The sequence below is a fragment of the Drosophila santomea genome, unplaced genomic scaffold, assembly GCF_016746245.2.
Source record: "Drosophila santomea strain STO CAGO 1482 unplaced genomic scaffold, Prin_Dsan_1.1 Segkk5_quiver_pilon_scaf, whole genome shotgun sequence".
Lineage (NCBI taxonomy): Eukaryota > Metazoa > Arthropoda > Insecta > Diptera > Drosophilidae > Drosophila > Drosophila santomea.
The window spans coordinates 293883-314238 of NW_025318991.1; the positions used below are offsets into that span (position 1 = coordinate 293883).

Below are 20356 nucleotides of genomic sequence, written 5' to 3' on the forward strand. Positions count from 1 at the left end.
GATTTTTCGTGTGACCATAACGAGGCTAAGGTTCCCAAGTAAAGCAGAGTGTGGTGCTTGGATCCGCAGGCGCGGGAAAGAACGGAGTTGCACTTTCTCAATGGATGTCCACTCTAAAGACAATTTATACAAAGAGTCAATCTTTTTGCTTCTCGAAATCGGTTACCTGGATTTAGCTTATTGCTCTGACAATAATGAATTGAGTGCTCCGAAGCATTACAGAAAGCATATGTCAGAGGCTTAAGACTAGTGGCAAGAAAGGCTAACCTACGCATATTAGATGTACGGTTAGCTCTTACCTGGCTGCCTGGCGCATAGCTTGCCATGACGAAATCGGTAGTCTCCAGAGTCCTGCATCGCTGCTCCAGAAATGATGCCATGGACTAGCTTTTAATTTGATCGAAATCAAGCTCGTTGAATATTTTTCGAAAGTTTTGTTGCAGCTCATCGATCAGCTCCAACCTCACATGCAGAACGGAATCTTCAAATGAAGTTATACTTGATAAAGAATCTGCTAATCGTTCCACTCTGTTATATATGGCAGTCGCCGTGCGCCTAAAAAATGTTACCTTGTTTGCATCAACGGTAACGTTTCCGGAATTTTTAGCAGCCATGGCAACAACAACGAATTCGGTTCAAACAGCAAGATAAGAGCAGAGAAGAATCAGCGTCAGTTCCCGTTATTTGGCATAAATGTGGAATTATTGTAGACAAATAAATTTATGCACAAATCTCTTAGCAGTAACAGCGAAGTTTAAGTTTTTACAGCTTTGTACGATTGCACTATATATTATTTATTTATTTTTATAATATGGAATAACATTGTTTATATATTAATCCCGTCGGGGTCACCTAAATGTTGAGGTAATAAGAATTTGTTTTGCCTTTCTGCAAATGTAAAAAAAACAATTTGTATGGTAGCGAATTCCAGCGATTTTATTTACTTTTTTCTTAAAATTACAAAAAGCGTAACGCCATACGATTTTTTTGCACACGATTTTTTGTGCTGGCTCTAGAGCTGGCCCCGGGCTCTCTCGAATTTTTGTTCAAAAGCCAGAGAGCGGAGAGCCAGCTCTCTTATACGCATATAGTGACACCCGGCCACTATATGTGTGGACAAAGCTCATGCATTGTAAATTTGACAAAATATGCCCTTTTATAAACTCTTAGATTTCGAATCTATATTATTTTTAATAAATTGCCACCACGTAAAAACTCTAGCTTTGCCTTAACACAACAATTATTGGAATACATCATAGAAATAATAATAGTCGAATCTATATACATATTAATACATAATAAATTTCATAAATGGCTTATATTAGAATAATTCAGATTGTGAAAAAAAAGGAAGCCATTGATTCTTCGGTTATGTCTGCACTTCGTTTCTAAAGAGCTTCTCCATTTTTTTACATTTTCGCTTTATAACCGAGTTTATATTAAATTAATGTCGTTTTGTTGAATTAGTAAAGTTCGGAAATATAAGCGCAAATAAGAATTCCGATAGGTAATTTTAATATAGGGGAAAAAAAATTGTCACGGCATAAATTTTTTAAAATTATATTATTAGACCATATCGAAATTGACCACAACCATAATCAAATTCGTTTTAAAGATCAAAATTGATTTCGGCTCAAAAATCGTGTTCTAGCACAAGCACGCACACATACACACTATCTCCTTCATTGTTTTTACTCGCACAAGAAAGAAAATTCTATTTATAGATTTTACGCTCTCAACCTTACGCGAATAGACACTTAGCCGTCACCAAAAAAGTTGCATAGTGCAAATCCAATGTATGGCCTTTACGCATCATGTCGACTTGGCTATTGATCCTGATCAAGAATATATATACTTTATATGGTCGGAAACGCTTCCCTCTGCCTGTTACATACTTTTCATCGAATCTAGTATACCCTTTTACTCTACGAGTAACGGGTATAAATACCGCCTTTGCTGGAGTAAGCTTCTCGAGCAAGTGCTCTTTATTACAATTGGAATCAAACAAGAATAATTCTACTTTACTCAAGCTAATCGCGGCGGCAAAACGACCGCTCGTTCGGCAAAGTACTCCATCCTTTAGGTCAAGGTTCACTGTTTCGTCAGGAGCATGGTCCAACTTTGTACCGTTATTTCATTGCACCCGTCACATGGCATCGGTCCTTATGGCGCACCGCTTTAACTAATTCTTCAGTTTCTTTCAGTTTCTCTCATTTCGTAATTCCTTTTTATACCCGTTACTCGTAGAGTAAAAGGGTATACTAGATTCGTTGAAAAGTATGTAACAGGCAGAAGGAAGCGTTTCCGACCATATAAAGTATATATATTCTTGATCAGGATCAATAGCCGAGTCGATCTGGCCATGTCCGTCTGTCCGTCCGTCTGTCTGTCCGTCTGTCCGTCCGTCTGTCCGTCCTTCCGTATGAACTTCGAGATCTCAGGAACTACAAAAGCTAGAAAGTTGAGATTAAGCACACAGACTCCATAGACTTAGAAGCAGCGCAAGTTTTTTGCCACGCCCACTCTAACTCCCACAAACTGCCCAAAACTGCCATGCCCACACTTTTGAAAAATGTTTTGATATTTTTTCATTTTTGTATTAGTTTTGTAAATATCTAACGATTTGCCAAAAAACTTTTTGCCACGCCCACTCTAACGCCCACAAACCGCCAAAAACTGTCAGTGTTGAAGACTCTCCTTCGCACTTCTACTAGCTGAGTAACGGGTATCAGATAGTCGGGGAACTCGACTATAGCGTTCTCTCTTGTTTTTCTCTCTATCTAATTGTATTTCTCCAAACCATCTTTCTACAGACATTCTTTCTCTTCGTGTTTACAATAATTTTTTTAAATAATAAATTTAGGGTAAATTTAAAGAATATAAAGAAAATGTTTGATCTAAAATAATATAAAAATGTGCATAATCGAAATACCTAAAATTAAATTTGATAAAAGCTTAAAAAAAGGGATTCGAGTTTTTCGACTACCAGATACCTTTTACTCAACAAGTTAGAGTACAAGTAGATTGCGGCTTGTGGGCATACGACTGGCAGGACAAATAATAAGCAAAGATGTTGATGTGGGGGTGACAGGAACGTTCAAAAACAAATTTCAAGGCATAAAGTTTTTAAAAGAAATCCTTTTCATCGCCCTATAGCGAAGGTCTCTAGCCCCATGAGTTAAAAAGCTGTGGGAGTAGTGTGATGACAGATAACCCATAACAGATCTAAACTGAACTTGGCTGGCAATCGAACAGAATTATCCCCAGCCTTTTCAGTCAACCTCTTTCCTAGTAGCCCGGACAATGGACTTGGTGCAACTGTCCAACTCCCAAAACTGCCGAAGCAGCACCTTAAGACGATACAGTTATGTTTCCTCATTGGGGGAAACAACCGCGCACGACGATATTAAAGCCATTGGAGCGACGACAGCCTCCGGAAACAACCCAGCATAAACGAGTCTTTTGAATTCGAGGCAATCCCGGCAGAAGTCTGACTTGACCAACGCATAGCAGGTCGTAAAGAAGACGACTATCAACAAATCAACGCGCTGGGGGCGATTAAACTCTGGATCCGCAAGCTTCAGGTGTTTGGGTAGGTTTCCGTTATGATTCAGTTACAAACGTCGATGTTAAAGTTGGCCTGATGTCGGTTATATTGTATGCAATGACAGCAGTGATAGAAGTCAAGTACTTGGAGGTTCGAGATCGCAAATGTTAAGTTAACTGACAGGTTTTGGGTATGTTTCAGTTACAAACGTCTATGTTAAAGTTGGCCTGATGTTCGGTTATATTGTATGCCATGACAGCAGTGATAGAAGTCAAGTACTTGGAGGTTCGAGATCGCAAATGTTAAGTTAACTGACAAACCATCTGTCTTAAAACTAGACTTACCTATTCCGGTAACACAAGCGGGCGACTTTGTTAGCAATGTGAGCAATAAGAGCTCAAGATGGACCATGATCGCATGATCAAATGAATCTGAGGCCAGTAAGCTGAGATTTTTCGTGTGACCATAACGAGGCTAAGGTTCCCAAGTAAAGCAGAGTGTGGTGCTTGGATCCGCAGGCGCGGGAAAGAACGGAGTTGCACTTTCTCAATGGATGTCCACTCTAAAGACAATTTATACAAAGAGTCAATCTTTTTGCTTCTCGAAATCGGTTACCTGGATTTAGCTTATTGCTCTGACAATAATGAATTGAGTGCTCCGAAGCATTACAGAAAGCATATGTCAGAGGCTTAAGACTAGTGGCAAGAAAGGCTAACCTACGCATATTAGATGTACGGTTAGCTCTTACCTGGCTGCCTGGCGCATAGCTTGCCATGACGAAATCGGTAGTCTCCAGAGTCCTGCATCGCTGCTCCAGAAATGATGCCATGGACTAGCTTTTAATTTGATCGAAATCAAGCTCGTTGAATATTTTTCGAAAGTTTTGTTGCAGCTCATCGATCAGCTCCAACCTCACATGCAGAACGGAATCTTCAAATGAAGTTATACTTGATAAAGAATCTGCTAATCGTTCCACTCTGTTATATATGGCAGTCGCCGTGCGCCTAAAAAATGTTACCTTGTTTGCATCAACGGTAACGTTTCCGGAATTTTTAGCAGCCATGGCAACAACAACGAATTCGGTTCAAACAGCAAGATAAGAGCAGAGAAGAATCAGCGTCAGTTCCCGTTATTTGGCATAAATGTGGAATTATTGTAGACAAATAAATTTATGCACAAATCTCTTAGCAGTAACAGCGAAGTTAAAGTTTTTAACAGCTTTGTACGATTGCACTATATATTATTTATTTATTTTTATAATATGGAATAACATTGTTTATATATTAATCCCGTCGGGGTCACCTAAATGTTGAGGTAATAAGAATTTGTTTTGCCTTTCTGCAAATGTAAAAAAAACAATTTGTATGGTAGCGAATTCCAGCGATTTTATTTACTTTTTTCTTAAAATTACAAAAAGCGTAACGCCATACGATTTTTTTGCACACGATTTTTTGTGCTGGCTCTAGAGCTGGCCCCGGGCTCTCTCGAATTTTTGTTCAAAAGCCAGAGAGCGGAGAGCCAGCTCTCTTATACGCATATAGTGACACCCGGCCACTATATGTGTGGACAAAGCTCATGCATTGTAAATTTGACAAAATATGCCCTTTTATAAACTCTTAGATTTCGAATCTATATTATTTTTAATAAATTGCCACCACGTAAAAACTCTAGCTTTGCCTTAACACAACAATTATTGGAATACATCATAGAAATAATAATAGTCGAATCTATATACATATTAATACATAATAAATTTCATAAATGGCTTATATTAGAATAATTCAGATTGTGAAAAAAAGGAAGCCATTGATTCTTCGGTTATGTCTGCACTTCGTTTCTAAAGAGCTTCTCCATTTTTTTACATTTTCGCTTTATAACCGAGTTTATATTCAATTAATGTCGTTTTGTTGAATTAGTAAAGTTCGGAAATATAAGCGCGAATAAGAATTCCGATAGGTAATTTTAATATAGGGGAAAAAAAATTGTCACGGCATAAATTTTTTAAAATTATATTATTAGACCATATCGAAATTGACCACAACCATAATCAAATTCGTTTTAAAGATCAAAATTGATTTCGGCTCAAAAATCGTGTTCTAGCACAAGCACGCACACATACACACTATCTCCTTCATTGTTTTTACTCGCACAAGAAAGAAAATTCTATTTATAGATTTTACGCCCCAACCTTACGCGAATAGACACTTAGCCGTCACCAAAAAAGTTGCATAGTGCAAATCCAATGTATGGCCTTTACGCATCATGTCGACTTGGCTATTGATCCTGATCAAGAATATATATACTTTATATGGTCGGAAACGCTTCCCTCTGCCTGTTACATACTTTTCATCGAATCTAGTATACCCTTTTACTCTACGAGTAACGGGTATAAATACCGCCTTTGCTGGAGTAAGCTTCTCGAGCAAGTGCTCTTTATTACAATTGGAATCAAACAAGAATAATTCTACTTTACTCAAGCTAATCGCGGCGGCAAAACGACCGCTCGTTCGGCAAAGTACCTCCATCCTTTAGGTCCAAGGTTCACTGTTTCGTCAGGAGCATGGTCCAACTTTGTACCGTTATTTCATTGCACCCGTCACATGGCATCGGTCCTTATGGCGCACCGCTTTAACTAATTCTTCAGTTTCTTTCAGTTTCTCTCATTTCGTAATTCCTTTTTATACCCGTTACTCGTAGAGTAAAAGGGTATACTAGATTCGTTGAAAAGTATGTAACAGGCAGAAGGAAGCGTTTCCGACCATATAAAGTATATATATTCTTGATCAGGATCAATAGCCGAGTCGATCTGGCCATGTCCGTCTGTCCGTCCGTCTGTCTGTCCGTCTGTCCGTCCGTCTGTCCGTCCTTCCGTATGAACTTCGAGATCTCAGGAACTACAAAAGCTAGAAAGTTGAGATTAAGCACACAGACTCCATAGACTTAGAAGCAGCGCAAGTTTTTTGCCACGCCCACTCTAACTCCCACAAACTGCCCAAAACTGCCATGCCCACACTTTTGAAAAATGTTTTGATATTTTTTCATTTTTGTATTAGTTTTGTAAATATCTAACGATTTGCCAAAAAACTTTTTGCCACGCCCACTCTAACGCCCACAAACCGCCAAAAACTGTCAGTGTTGAAGACTCTCCTTCGCACTTCTACTAGCTGAGTAACGGGTATCAGATAGTCGGGGAACTCGACTATAGCGTTCTCTCTTGTTTTTCTCTCTATCTAATTGTATTTCTCCAAACCATCTTTCTACAGACATTCTTTCTCTTCGTGTTTACAATAATTTTTTTAAATAATAAATTTAGGGTAAATTTAAAGAATATAAAGAAAATGTTTGATCTAAAATAATATAAAAAATGTGCATAATCGAAATACCTAAAATTAAATTTGATAAAAGCTTAAAAAAAGGGATTCGAGTTTTTCGACTACCAGATACCTTTTACTCAACAAGTTAGAGTACAAGTAGATTGCGGCTTGTGGGCATACGACTGGCAGGACAAATAATAAGCAAAGATGTTGATGTGGGGGTGACAGGAACGTTCAAAAACAAATTTCAAGGCATAAAGTTTTTAAAAGAAATCCTTTTCATCGCCCTATAGCGAAGGTCTCTAGCCCCATGAGTTAAAAAGCTGTGGGAGTAGTGTGATGACAGATAACCCATAACAGATCTAAACTGAACTTGGCTGGCAATCGAACAGAATTATCCCCAGCCTTTTCAGTCAACCTCTTTCCTAGTAGCCCGGACAATGGACTTGGTGCAACTGTCCAACTCCCAAAACTGCCGAAGCAGCACCTTAAGACGATACAGTTATGTTTCCTCATTGGGGGAAACAACCGCGCACGACGATATTAAAGCCATTGGAGCGACGACAGCCTCCGGAAACAACCCAGCATAAACGAGTCTTTTGAATTCGAGGCAATCCCGGCAGAAGTCTGACTTGACCAACGCATAGCAGGTCGTAAAGAAGACGACTATCAACAAATCAACGCGCTGGGGGCGATTAAACTCTGGATCCGCAAGCTTCAGGTGTTTGGGTAGGTTTCCGTTATGATTCAGTTACAAACGTCGATGTTAAAGTTGGCCTGATGTTCGGTTATATTGTATGCAATGACAGCAGTGATAGAAGTCAAGTACTTGGAGGTTCGAGATCGCAAATGTTAAGTTAACTGACAGGTTTTTGGGTATGTTTCAGTTACAAACGTCTATGTTAAAGTTGGCCTGATGTTCGGTTATATTGTATGCCATGACAGCAGTGATAGAAGTCAAGTACTTGGAGGTTCGAGATCGCAAATGTTAAGTTAACTGACAAACCATCTGTCTTAAAACTAGACTTACCTATTCCGGTAACACAAGCGGGCGACTTTGTTAGCAATGTGAGCAATAAGAGCTCAAGATGGACCATGATCGCATGATCAAATGAATCTGAGGCCAGTAAGCTGAGATTTTTCGTGTGACCATAACGAGGCTAAGGTTCCCAAGTAAAGCAGAGTGTGGTGCTTGGATCCGCAGGCGCGGGAAAGAACGGAGTTGCACTTTCTCAATGGATGTCCACTCTAAAGACAATTTATACAAAGAGTCAATCTTTTTGCTTCTCGAAATCGGTTACCTGGATTTAGCTTATTGCTCTGACAATAATGAATTGAGTGCTCCGAAGCATTACAGAAAGCATATGTCAGAGGCTTAAGACTAGTGGCAAGAAAGGCTAACCTACGCATATTAGATGTACGGTTAGCTCTTACCTGGCTGCCTGGCGCATAGCTTGCCATGACGAAATCGGTAGTCTCCAGAGTCCTGCATCGCTGCTCCAGAAATGATGCCATGGACTAGCTTTTAATTTGATCGAAATCAAGCTCGTTGAATATTTTTCGAAAGTTTTGTTGCAGCTCATCGATCAGCTCCAACCTCACATGCAGAACGGAATCTTCAAATGAAGTTATACTTGATAAAGAATCTGCTAATCGTTCCACTCTGTTATATATGGCAGTCGCCGTGCGCCTAAAAAATGTTACCTTGTTTGCATCAACGGTAACGTTTCCGGAATTTTTAGCAGCCATGGCAACAACAACGAATTCGGTTCAAACAGCAAGATAAGAGCAGAGAAGAATCAGCGTCAGTTCCCGTTATTTGGCATAAATGTGGAATTATTGTAGACAAATAAATTTATGCACAAATCTCTTAGCAGTAACAGCGAAGTTAAAGTTTTTAACAGCTTTGTACGATTGCACTATATATTATTTATTTATTTTTATAATATGGAATAACATTGTTTATATATTAATCCCGTCGGGGTCACCTAAATGTTGAGGTAATAAGAATTTGTTTTGCCTTTCTGCAAATGTAAAAAAAACAATTTGTATGGTAGCGAATTCCAGCGATTTTATTTACTTTTTTCTTAAAATTACAAAAAGCGTAACGCCATACGATTTTTTTGCACACGATTTTTTGTGCTGGCTCTAGAGCTGGCCCCGGGCTCTCTCGAATTTTTGTTCAAAAGCCAGAGAGCGGAGAGCCAGCTCTCTTATACGCATATAGTGACACCCGGCCACTATATGTGTGGACAAAGCTCATGCATTGTAAATTTGACAAAATATGCCCTTTTATAAACTCTTAGATTTCGAATCTATATTATTTTTAATAAATTGCCACCACGTAAAAACTCTAGCTTTGCCTTAACACAACAATTATTGGAATACATCATAGAAATAATAATAGTCGAATCTATATACATATTAATACATAATAAATTTCATAAATGGCTTATATTAGAATAATTCAGATTGTGAAAAAAAAGGAAGCCATTGATTCTTCGGTTATGTCTGCACTTCGTTTCTAAAGAGCTTCTCCATTTTTTTACATTTTCGCTTTATAACCGAGTTTATATTCAATTAATGTCGTTTTGTTGAATTAGTAAAGTTCGGAAATATAAGCGCGAATAAGAATTCCGATAGGTAATTTTAATATAGGGGAAAAAAAATTGTCACGGCATAAATTTTTTAAAATTATATTATTAGACCATATCGAAATTGACCACAACCATAATCAAATTCGTTTTAAAGATCAAAATTGATTTCGGCTCAAAAATCGTGTTCTAGCACAAGCACGCACACATACACACTATCTCCTTCATTGTTTTTACTCGCACAAGAAAGAAAATTCTATTTATAGATTTTACGCTCTCAACCTTACGCGAATAGACACTTAGCCGTCACCAAAAAAGTTGCATAGTGCAAATCCAATGTATGGCCTTTACGCATCATGTCGACTTGGCTATTGATCCTGATCAAGAATATATATACTTTATATGGTCGGAAACGCTTCCCTCTGCCTGTTACATACTTTTCATCGAATCTAGTATACCCTTTTACTCTACGAGTAACGGGTATAAATACCGCCTTTGCTGGAGTAAGCTTCTCGAGCAAGTGCTCTTTATTACAATTGGAATCAAACAAGAATAATTCTACTTTACTCAAGCTAATCGCGGCGGCAAAACGACCGCTCGTTCGGCAAAGTACCTCCATCCTTTAGGTCCAAGGTTCACTGTTTCGTCAGGAGCATGGTCCAACTTTGTACCGTTATTTCATTGCACCCGTCACATGGCATCGGTCCTTATGGCGCACCGCTTTAACTAATTCTTCAGTTTCTTTCAGTTTCTCTCATTTCGTAATTCCTTTTTATACCCGTTACTCGTAGAGTAAAAGGGTATACTAGATTCGTTGAAAAGTATGTAACAGGCAGAAGGAAGCGTTTCCGACCATATAAAGTATATATATTCTTGATCAGGATCAATAGCCGAGTCGATCTGGCCATGTCCGTCTGTCCGTCCGTCTGTCTGTCCGTCTGTCCGTCCGTCTGTCCGTCCTTCCGTATGAACTTCGAGATCTCAGGAACTACAAAAGCTAGAAAGTTGAGATTAAGCACACAGACTCCATAGACTTAGAAGCAGCGCAAGTTTTTTGCCACGCCCACTCTAACTCCCACAAACTGCCAAAAACTGTCAGTGTTGAAGACTCTCCTTCGCACTTCTACTAGCTGAGTAACGGGTATCAGATAGTCGGGGAACTCGACTATAGCGTTCTCTCTTGTTTTTCTCTCTATCTAATTGTATTTCTCCAAACCATCTTTCTACAGACATTCTTTCTCTTCGTGTTTACAATAATTTTTTTAAATAATAAATTTAGGGTAAATTTAAAGAATATAAAGAAAATGTTTGATCTAAAATAATATAAAAAATGTGCATAATCGAAATACCTAAAATTAAATTTGATAAAAGCTTAAAAAAAGGGATTCGAGTTTTTCGACTACCAGATACCTTTTACTCAACAAGTTAGAGTACAAGTAGATTGCGGCTTGTGGGCATACGACTGGCAGGACAAATAATAAGCAAAGATGTTGATGTGGGGGTGACAGGAACGTTCAAAAACAAATTTCAAGGCATAAAGTTTTTAAAAGAAATCCTTTTCATCGCCCTATAGCGAAGGTCTCTAGCCCCATGAGTTAAAAAGCTGTGGGAGTAGTGTGATGAGCTGGAATCTTCACACAAGTGCAGATATCTACTGCGGAAGGAGAGCTTGCCTGTTGCCAGTTACGCAATACATCTGAGCGTATTAACGGCAGTGCGAAACAGAGAGGTCGGAGAAAGAGAGTTTGGAAAATCGGAATCCATAGAAAGTTGGGAGAAACGGAATCTGTAGAAAGAGAGATAGGAGAAAAAGTGAAGAGAAAATATGAAAAGCGAGAGTGTGAAGGCACGAACTGGAGCAGAACATCAGTAGAACAGTAAGTGTCGGCGTGCATTTTGGACCAGGCAAACGATAACCACGGAAAATCAAACTACATAGTAAAACGAGTTATTAAAGATCAAGGAAACAAGAACTGCTAAGTGTTGTTTAATAGTGTTGTTTTGAAATTGCAGTTTTCACAGCGCACATGCTTTATGACTGAAACTTCCATCGATGCGTGTAGATGTAAATGCATTTCCCGTTTCTTTCCAAGCATGGTAACTCCCGCTTTCAGGATCTGATAAAATATTATACAAGGTGAACAGGACTTTTTGAATATAGCGCCCTCTAGTGGCGCCATCTATATCTTGAGTAGTGCGTTAGAATCTGCTATCCTCCTGTATAAACTAAAAATCGAATAAATATTTTATGACATTTCATTTTTTGGAAGTGAAGTTATTCCGTTTTAAGTTCGAACAATATTAAATTATGTATGAAATTGGTACAACTTTTACCGAAACGATTCAATTGAAACAAGTTTATGGCGATTTTTTATCTCGCAGCTGAGGGCACGAGGGGTTTCAACGTTTTCAAAATGGACGTGAGTACATAAATGACGATGAATATGTGGGCCAACCAAAATCGCGCCTGGTGAAGTCAAAAGTGAAGACAACTCTGATTTGTTTTTTTTATTCCAAGGGTATTGTCCAAAAAGAATTTCTTCCACCCGGCCAAAACGGTAATGCGATATTCTAGCTTGCACCTTTGAAGCGGTGCGGCACAAATATCGCAAAGATGGCGTTTGTTGCACGATAATGCGCCTTCTCATCAATCGACGCTTGTGGCCGATTATTTAACCCGAAATCACATTTTAACAATAACCCGTTGAGCTAATAAGAATTTTTATGTCTTTTTTGCAAATGCAAAACGATTTGTATGGTAGCGAATTCGAGCGATTTTATTTATTATACCCGTACTCGTAGAGTAAAAGCGTATACTAGATTCGTTGAAAAGTATGGAACAGGCAAAAGGATCAATAGCCGAGTCGATCTGAAAAACCGTGCGTATGAACGTCGAAATATCAGGAACTATAAAAGCTAGAAAGTTGAGATTCAGCATGTAGACCTTAAAGACATAGACACAGCGCAAGTTTGTCGATTCATGTTGCCACGCCCACTTTAACGCCCACAAACCGCCCAAAACTGCCACGCTCACACTTTCGAAAAATGTTTTGAAATTTTTTTATGTATTAGTCTTGTAAATTTCTATCGATATGCAAAAGAACGTTTTGCCACGCCCACTCTAACGCCCACAAACCGACCAAAGCTGCCACGCCCACACTTTTGAAAAATGTTTTGATATATTTTCATTTTTGTACTACTCCTCGAGTAAATGGGTATACTAGATTCGTTGAAAAGTATGTTACAGGCAGAAGGAAGCGTTTCCGACCATATAAAGTATATACATTCTAGATCAAGATTAATAGCCGAGTCGATTGGCCATGTCCGTCTGTCCGTATGAACGTCGAGATCTCAGAAACTACAAAAGCTAAGAAGGTGAGATTAAGCATACAGACTCCAGAGACATAGACGCAGCACAAGTTTGTTAATTCATGTTGCCACGCCCACTCTAACGCCCACAAACGGCACAAAACTGCCACGCCCACACTTTTGAAAAAATGTTTTGTATTTTTTTTGCATTTTTTATTAGTCTGTATAAAATCTATTGATTTGCAAAAAAAATTGTTGCCACGCACACTCTAACGCCCGCAATCGGCGCAATCCTTCACTTTTCAACACCGCCGAAGCAGAACCTCAAGACGATCAAGTTGGTTTTTCTCATTAGGTGAGAAGACGACAGTAAAGCCTTGCCATTGAAGCGACTGCAGCTTCTGGAAAAAACCCAGCCTAATCGAGTCTTTTGAATTAAAGGCAATACATCTACGCGCTGAAGGCGATTGAGATCTGGATCCGCAAGCTGAAGGTTTTCGGGTTTGTTCTTCTAGCCCAAACCACTATTAATTCGAACAGCATGACTTTCTTGCAGTGCGCAATGTTCAACACATGATATTTTCAATAGTATATAGTATAGTATATTGTATAGTATAGTATAGTATATTGGTATTCCTAATCTGTAGTACTATAAAAAATATCGTGTGTTGAACATTGCGCACTGCAAAAAAATTATGCTGTTCGAATTAATAGTGGTTTGGGCTCGTAGCTGCAAACGTCGATGTAAAAACTTGGTTGATGTTTGGACCTGAAGGCTGGGTTCTCCAAATGCTCCTCGCCGGATCCAGCTTTTGGGCAAGAACTTGGACGATGATGCACACAGCGATTTGCTCCGTTGTACCCAATCCATTTAGAGCGCTAGTATGTGCGCTGAATTTATACGACAATGGCTTTATCACGAAAGCCATTGCAGCGGGACCACTTTGCACTCAATCTTTGCACTTAATCTCAGTAACATGGGACTGAAAAAGCATACGCCGACTATCAAATTTGTTTTGTAACCACTTCAAAGCCAAATCATAGTTGCCCTCCGAAATTTCCAGCGAGCGTGTGGTTTCCAACGCAAAGTCCCGCAGAAAAGATCATAGATGCTGTGCTTCTCTATATTTGTAAGGTCCAGATAATTATATATGATTGTAGTAAACATAGAATAAAAATCTAGCCAATTAGCAGAGCCTCCAGCGAGTCTTACGAGCCCAAGAGGGGCAGATTCGGTGCCCTATGCCGGAGTGGAGGCTGGTGATGGCCACAATCACACGGAGAAATGCTGTCAGCAAAGGTTGAGTGGAAGTGCATTACAATGACCCACACACATATTTTGAAAATTAAAATAAAGCTTACAAAAATAAGATATGTGTTAGTAATATTATTAAACACTTAAAACTAATATGTAGTTTTAAGCCAGTTGGACGGATGATATAATAAAATACATAAAATTAAATACAATCGTCACCTGAAACTTAACCCAAACCATTCTTAAACAAAATTTCCTAAATTTAATTAGTAATATAAAAATAGAAGGAAACAAAATTATAAGCCAGTGTAAAATATAAATCAATAACATAATTTTAAGTGAAAATCTTTAAAAAACAGAAGAGATTTACACCACTATACACAATTTTAATTTCTGAATAGATTCATAACTAATCAGTACATCTCTGATGTTGACAATATCCCCAAGGTCAACCCCTACATACTCTCATACTCAAATACCAATTGCCAATTGCTAAGATAAGCAATATTGCTTTCAAAATAAAAACGATAGTTTATATTAATGCGAAACGTCTGATCCAAGCATCTTTACTGTTATTTTATTATCTCTCTGCCGATTTATGTAAATAAGAACAAGAAAGAAAGCTATAGTTTAGATACTTGACTATAAGATAGCCGCAAAGTTCTGAAACAAACGTGCATAGCGTAGCTTCTAAAGTTCTAGAATTTAAAGGAACTTATGTCGCCGTGACTGCCAACGACTCCCGACACTTGCCGCAGCGTCGACTAACGTCTACGATCCATAAAAAAGTAGTGAAAAGCAAAAATATGGCGACTTCTGCTAATTTGAATGCAGTTTTTGAAACACTGATTTAAGATTTTCTAATTACCTTTCATCACCTTTTTAACATATTTACCTTTAACATTTTGTTTCAGGAAAGTCTGGAATCGCCATAAATCTTTTAACGGATGAGAAGACAATGAAAGTGTGTTCCGATATCGAAAAACATTTCAACAAAAAAATTGAAGTTTTAAACACCGATAGCGCCGATGATATAGAAAAAATTGGCACATAGATTTTAACTTATAAACGATAATTATTTTGATAATAAAAATAAAATATCATCTGGTAAATATAATATGTCAAATATTCGGGATAAATATACGTGATAAATATTTAAATTGTATAGCTCTAATTTAAAACGATAAATTCTAAAAACAAAAACATTTTAAAAAAGAAAGACCGCGGTAGTCGAGGGCGCGGAACTGTGCTTTTGAAAGTGCAAAAAAGAAGTGAAAGGCAAGCAGCAATCCGAGTGACTTGCGAGCAGCTTTTGGACATTTATCTATTTGGAAGTTCGAGACTTCGTTAATATATTGACTGTGAGCATGCGTTCAAATGCTAGAATTACAATTTGCGGTAATATCAAATATGTGACTTCTAATTTAGGGCTTTACAAATCGGGAAGTAAAAGGTAACTTTAAAACCACTTTTTACTAAAACAGTGGCGGATGCCATACCAAAGACTCTTTAACACGGACAGTTTTTGGCGGTTTGTGGGCATTAAAGTGGGCGTGGCAAAAAGTTTTTTTTTGACAAATCGATCGAAATTTACAAGACTAATACAAAAATGAAAAAATATCAAAACCATTTTTTAAAAGTGTGCCGTAGCAGTTTTGGGAGGTTTTTGGGCGTTAGAGTGGGCGTGGCAACATTGTGACGCGGGCGCGCACAATAATAAATAATAAATAATTCATAATAAATAATACATAATAAATAATAAATAATACCTAATACATGATACATAATAAATAAGACATAATACATAATAATAGATAAAACCAAAACATAATAAATAATCATCATAAAGAAGTTCAAATTCAAACAAGGCGCGCACGCGCGCCCAAATAACTAGAGGGGCACACTAACCCCGAAACCCGGCCACACTAAGTCGGGCAATTCGGACATACGGACATACGGGCACACTAAGCCAAGCGCTATATAAAGCGGGCGGCTGGCCTCAGAATGGGCAGTCGGTGGTCGGAGTCGACCGAGGTGGACGTCACCAGCGAGCGGGAAAGCAGCAAGATCAGGACCGGGATCAACAGGTGGTAACTATGGGAGAGTAAGATCAACCCCTACGTAGATACCCCACCCTAGCTGACTTCAGGGTCCTGCTTACGTATCTACGCTGACTTCAGGGTCCGGCTTACGTCTCTACGCTGACTTCAGGGTCCTATATAATTCTATCCGCTGACTTCAGGGTCCTATATAATTCTCTACGCTGACTTCAGGGTCCTACATCTAATTCTCTATGCTGACTTCAGGGTCCTATATAAGTTAACAACAAAAATGTTTAAATCCAGAACAATGAACCCCAATAAGCAAGCTTCAATCTGCAAGCTCAGCGTCTGCATAATTTCCTGCACACGCCGAGCTGCCAAGCAGAATTCGATAATTTCCTGCACACGCCGAGCTGCCAAGTAGAGTTCGAAGAATCTGATTGGTAACAACTTCCGCTCCCACCAATGCAAGTGATTCCAAGAAGACTGCACTGATTTGACCAGCAAAACATCAGCCGATGTCGTGGCCTATTGGAAAGCTACGGAGCCGACGCCGATCCTCTGCCACCAAGGGCAGCGCAGCTCACAGCCAAAGACTCACAGCTTGATAGGGACAGCTTAGGGTAATTTAGTTGCAAATTGGATTTATACAAATAAAGTCGTTCTTAACTGAACTCCAATTAATTTTATTATTTTTTACCTTGCTAACCGCAAAGTAATTAACTGGCGCCCGAACAGGGACCGGTGCGCGTACGATACAACAAAACGTTTTGTAAGTTCGCGGCTCGCAATAACATTTGCGGCAACCGGCCTAATCGCGAGTGACAAGAACGCGCAACTCACGGAAAATTAACATCTTTCGTTCGTTCAAATTCACTCTGGCATATCGAACTTAACTTGTTCATTTGCCCATCGGTGGACTCCAAGGACTGAAGGCCGGGCCACAGACCACCCCTCAACCTGTACGCATCGCTGGATCCCCAGTAGTCTCCATTAGATAAAAAGGATGAAATCCGGATCGTCGGAGGGAGGAGCCACATCAAAAAGAATAACCATAGTACTGTAAGCTTAACCAACCAAATTTAAAAAAAAAAAAAAACTTAAAACTAACAAACAAATTGAACAAAGAAACATATAAATTTAAGTGATTAATGAAAAACCGTAAAACGATAAAACAAACAAAAAGATCACAAAAGTGATATAACAAATTCCAACTTTACGACTCCCAAGGGACCCTCTAAAGTACAAGGAAAAACCAGCCACTGGTTATAAAATAAAAAAAAAAAAAATTACAAAAACATATTATTTTCAAGACACAAAAACATATTATTTTCAAGTAAAAACACAAAGACTTACTAACCCAATCCAAACATAATTAGAGATAAGCTCCATCATTTGCTCCCTTGATCTTTTAAAAAAAAAAAAAAAAAAAAAACTCGACCCATTCTTAGTTCGGTTTTACTTATTGTTTTATGGCTAACGCGAACAACCTGATAAGACCCTCGATACTTAGTGCCGAAGCGACTAGACAACGCGTCAGACAACAAGAAGAATTAGAACACAATAGAATCATGGTCGAAAATGTAGACAGAGCTGCATTAGCAGCCACAATTAGCGAAATCCTAGCGCAACAATTACCAAGTTTCTTGAGACGCCTCAATTCTTCTGAGGAATACGCAAACGTAACAGACCAGGTAATTGCCCCAGAACATGCAGGGAACTTAGGCGATTTAGACCGAGTACCGGATATAGTTAAATCTATCCGTGACTTTTCCGGTGATCCGTCAGAATTTAGTTCTTGGAAGAAAGGAGTAGACCGTATCTTAGAAGCATACAGTGCTTTCCAGGGTACCCCGAAATACTATGGTATTTTACATACCATACGTAATAAAATTGTAGGACCCGCCGATACGGCATTAGAATCTTACAATACTCCTCTGAACTGGTTAGCGATTTCGAAATGTCTAACTCTGCATTATGCTGACAAGCGCGACATTAACACATTAGAATACCAAATGACGATGCTTATACAGGGTGCCAACCAATCTGTGGAAGAGTTCCATCAAATGGTTTATAAACACCTATCCCTAATCCTAAACAAGATCGGTTGTATGGGATTAGGGAGAGAAGCAGAACTGTTAATGACGAAAATGTACAGAGATAAGGCTCTAGACACCTTCGTACGAGGATTACAAGGCGATTTGCCTCGTCTATTGGGAATTAAAGAACCAGTAGACTTACCCTCGGCATTACACCTTTGCCTCAAGTTAGAAAACAGAACTTCAGGGCAAAACATGCAGCAAACATAGGACAGACAAGACAGTTTAGGAATCAGTCTTCAAAGCCTTCACCTGCTCCTCGCAGTAATTTATTTATCAATAGACAACCACCAATTCCACCCCCCCGAACTCGATATTATCAATTCGGACAGCAACTACCGACCGCTTTACCTCGACAAAACTTCACTTACCAGCTTGCACAGCCAGTAGCTGCACCTCGACCTTTTCAGAATAGGCAATTCCCGCCACAGCAGTCAGCGCCACCTAGGCCACAGGCCCCAAAACCACTGCCTCGTCCAGAACCTATGGATGTGGATCCCAGTGTACAGACAAGAATGGTGAACTACATGAACAGACCTCGCTTTGAACTAGGTAAAAGACCACCTGGCCCAATACCAGATGGGATGAAGCGTCAAAGGAACTTTAACATACAGACTACAACAGAAGAAAACGAAACGCGTTCCACGGAGACTCCATTAACCACGACGGACTACGAACAAGCTATGGCAGAGTACGAGGACCACAACTACCTTGACGACAACTTGGACGACTACATAGATCAGATAGATGAAGCGGATGCTGACAATAACACTTACGACTACTACGACAACGCTGGGTTAAATTTTTTAGAATAAAAAATTCCTCTCTTCCATACTTTTTATGCAAGATGAGGAATGGCAAATTTATTAGAATACTTATAGACACCGGTTCAAACCGAAATTATATCCAACCTAAATTCGTCAATAACCCTATACAGAATAAATCACCTTTCAATGCTGTCTCAGTAGGCGGCAGCACAGTAATTACGCATCATAAGGTAGCAAACCTTTTTAATATTCAGGATGTTGAAGTAAAATTTTTTCTGTTGCCCACATTAAAATCTTTCGATGCCATTTTGGGCAATGATAGTTTAAAAGAATTAGGGGCAGTAATAAAAATCAGCAAAAATATTATGATATTAAAGAACGGTCTCTCGATCCCCATAAAAGAAAAAACATTCGAAGCAGTCAACACAATTATTCCGAGAACATCCCACTTGTCCGACAAACAAAAAACCAAGCTAAGCGAACTACTCAAGTCGTTTCCAGACTTGTTCGCAGACCCAAACCAAAAACTGACCTACACAACTAACGTAAAAGCAACGATCCGAACCTCGTCCGATAATCCTATTTACTCAAAATTCTATCAGTATCCAATGACACTGAAAGATGAAGTAAACAAACAGATAAAAGAACTTTTAGAAGATGGTATAATTCGACCTTCTAGGTCTCCGTACAATTCACCAGTGTGGATTGTACCCAAAAAGGCAGACGCTTCAGGCGAAAAAAAATATCGCATGGTTATTGATTATCGCAAACTCAATAAAATAACCATTGCAGACAAATACCCTATTCCTGAGATAAATGAAGTTCTTACCCAATTAGGGGACAATAAAGTATTCTCCGTTTTAGATCTGAAAAGTGGTTTCCATCAAATCTCGTTAAAAAATAGTGACATAGAAAAGACCGCCTTCTCCGTAAACAACGGAAAATATGATGATATGATGATATGATGATGATAGCAAAGATGATGATACGCATATTGAGAACTTGGCTAAAATTTTTCAAACTTTACAGAACGCCAACATGAAATGTCAGCTAGACAAATGTGAGTTCATGAAAAACAAAGTCGAATTCCTTGGATTTGTTGTCTCCGATAGGGGAATAGAAACAAACCCGAGTAAAGTGGCAGCGATAGCAAATTATCCCTGCCCTAAAACTTTGAGGGATCTAAGATCCTTCCTAGGCCTTTCCGGCTATTATAGAAGATTTATACAAAATTATGCCAAATTAGCAAAACCCCTAACTTCACTTTTAAGAGGGGAAGATGGACACGTGTCCAAAAGAATGTCATCCAAAAAAATAATTTCATTAGACAAAGAAGCTCTAGAATCTTTCAAGAAGCTTAAAAGTAACTTAGTGTCAAAAGAAATAATTCTCCGTTACCCAGATTTCAATAAGGAGTTCCATTTAACTA

At 38.8% G+C, this 20356-nt stretch overlaps 1 protein-coding gene across 1 annotated transcript in view; it reads left to right on the forward strand.

The window, feature by feature from the left end:
* The window catches only part of LOC120457591 (DEAD-box helicase Dbp80), a 195776-nt gene extending 180592 nt beyond the window's left edge, over positions 1-15184 (forward strand). The window contains exon 11 of the mRNA XM_039645101.2: positions 14934-15184. Within this exon, the coding sequence (XP_039501035.1) occupies positions 14934-15073 (140 nt within the window). The 3' untranslated portion in view covers positions 15074-15184. The remainder of the gene's footprint in view (positions 1-14933) is intronic.
* Positions 15185-20356: the final 5172 nt, after the last annotated feature.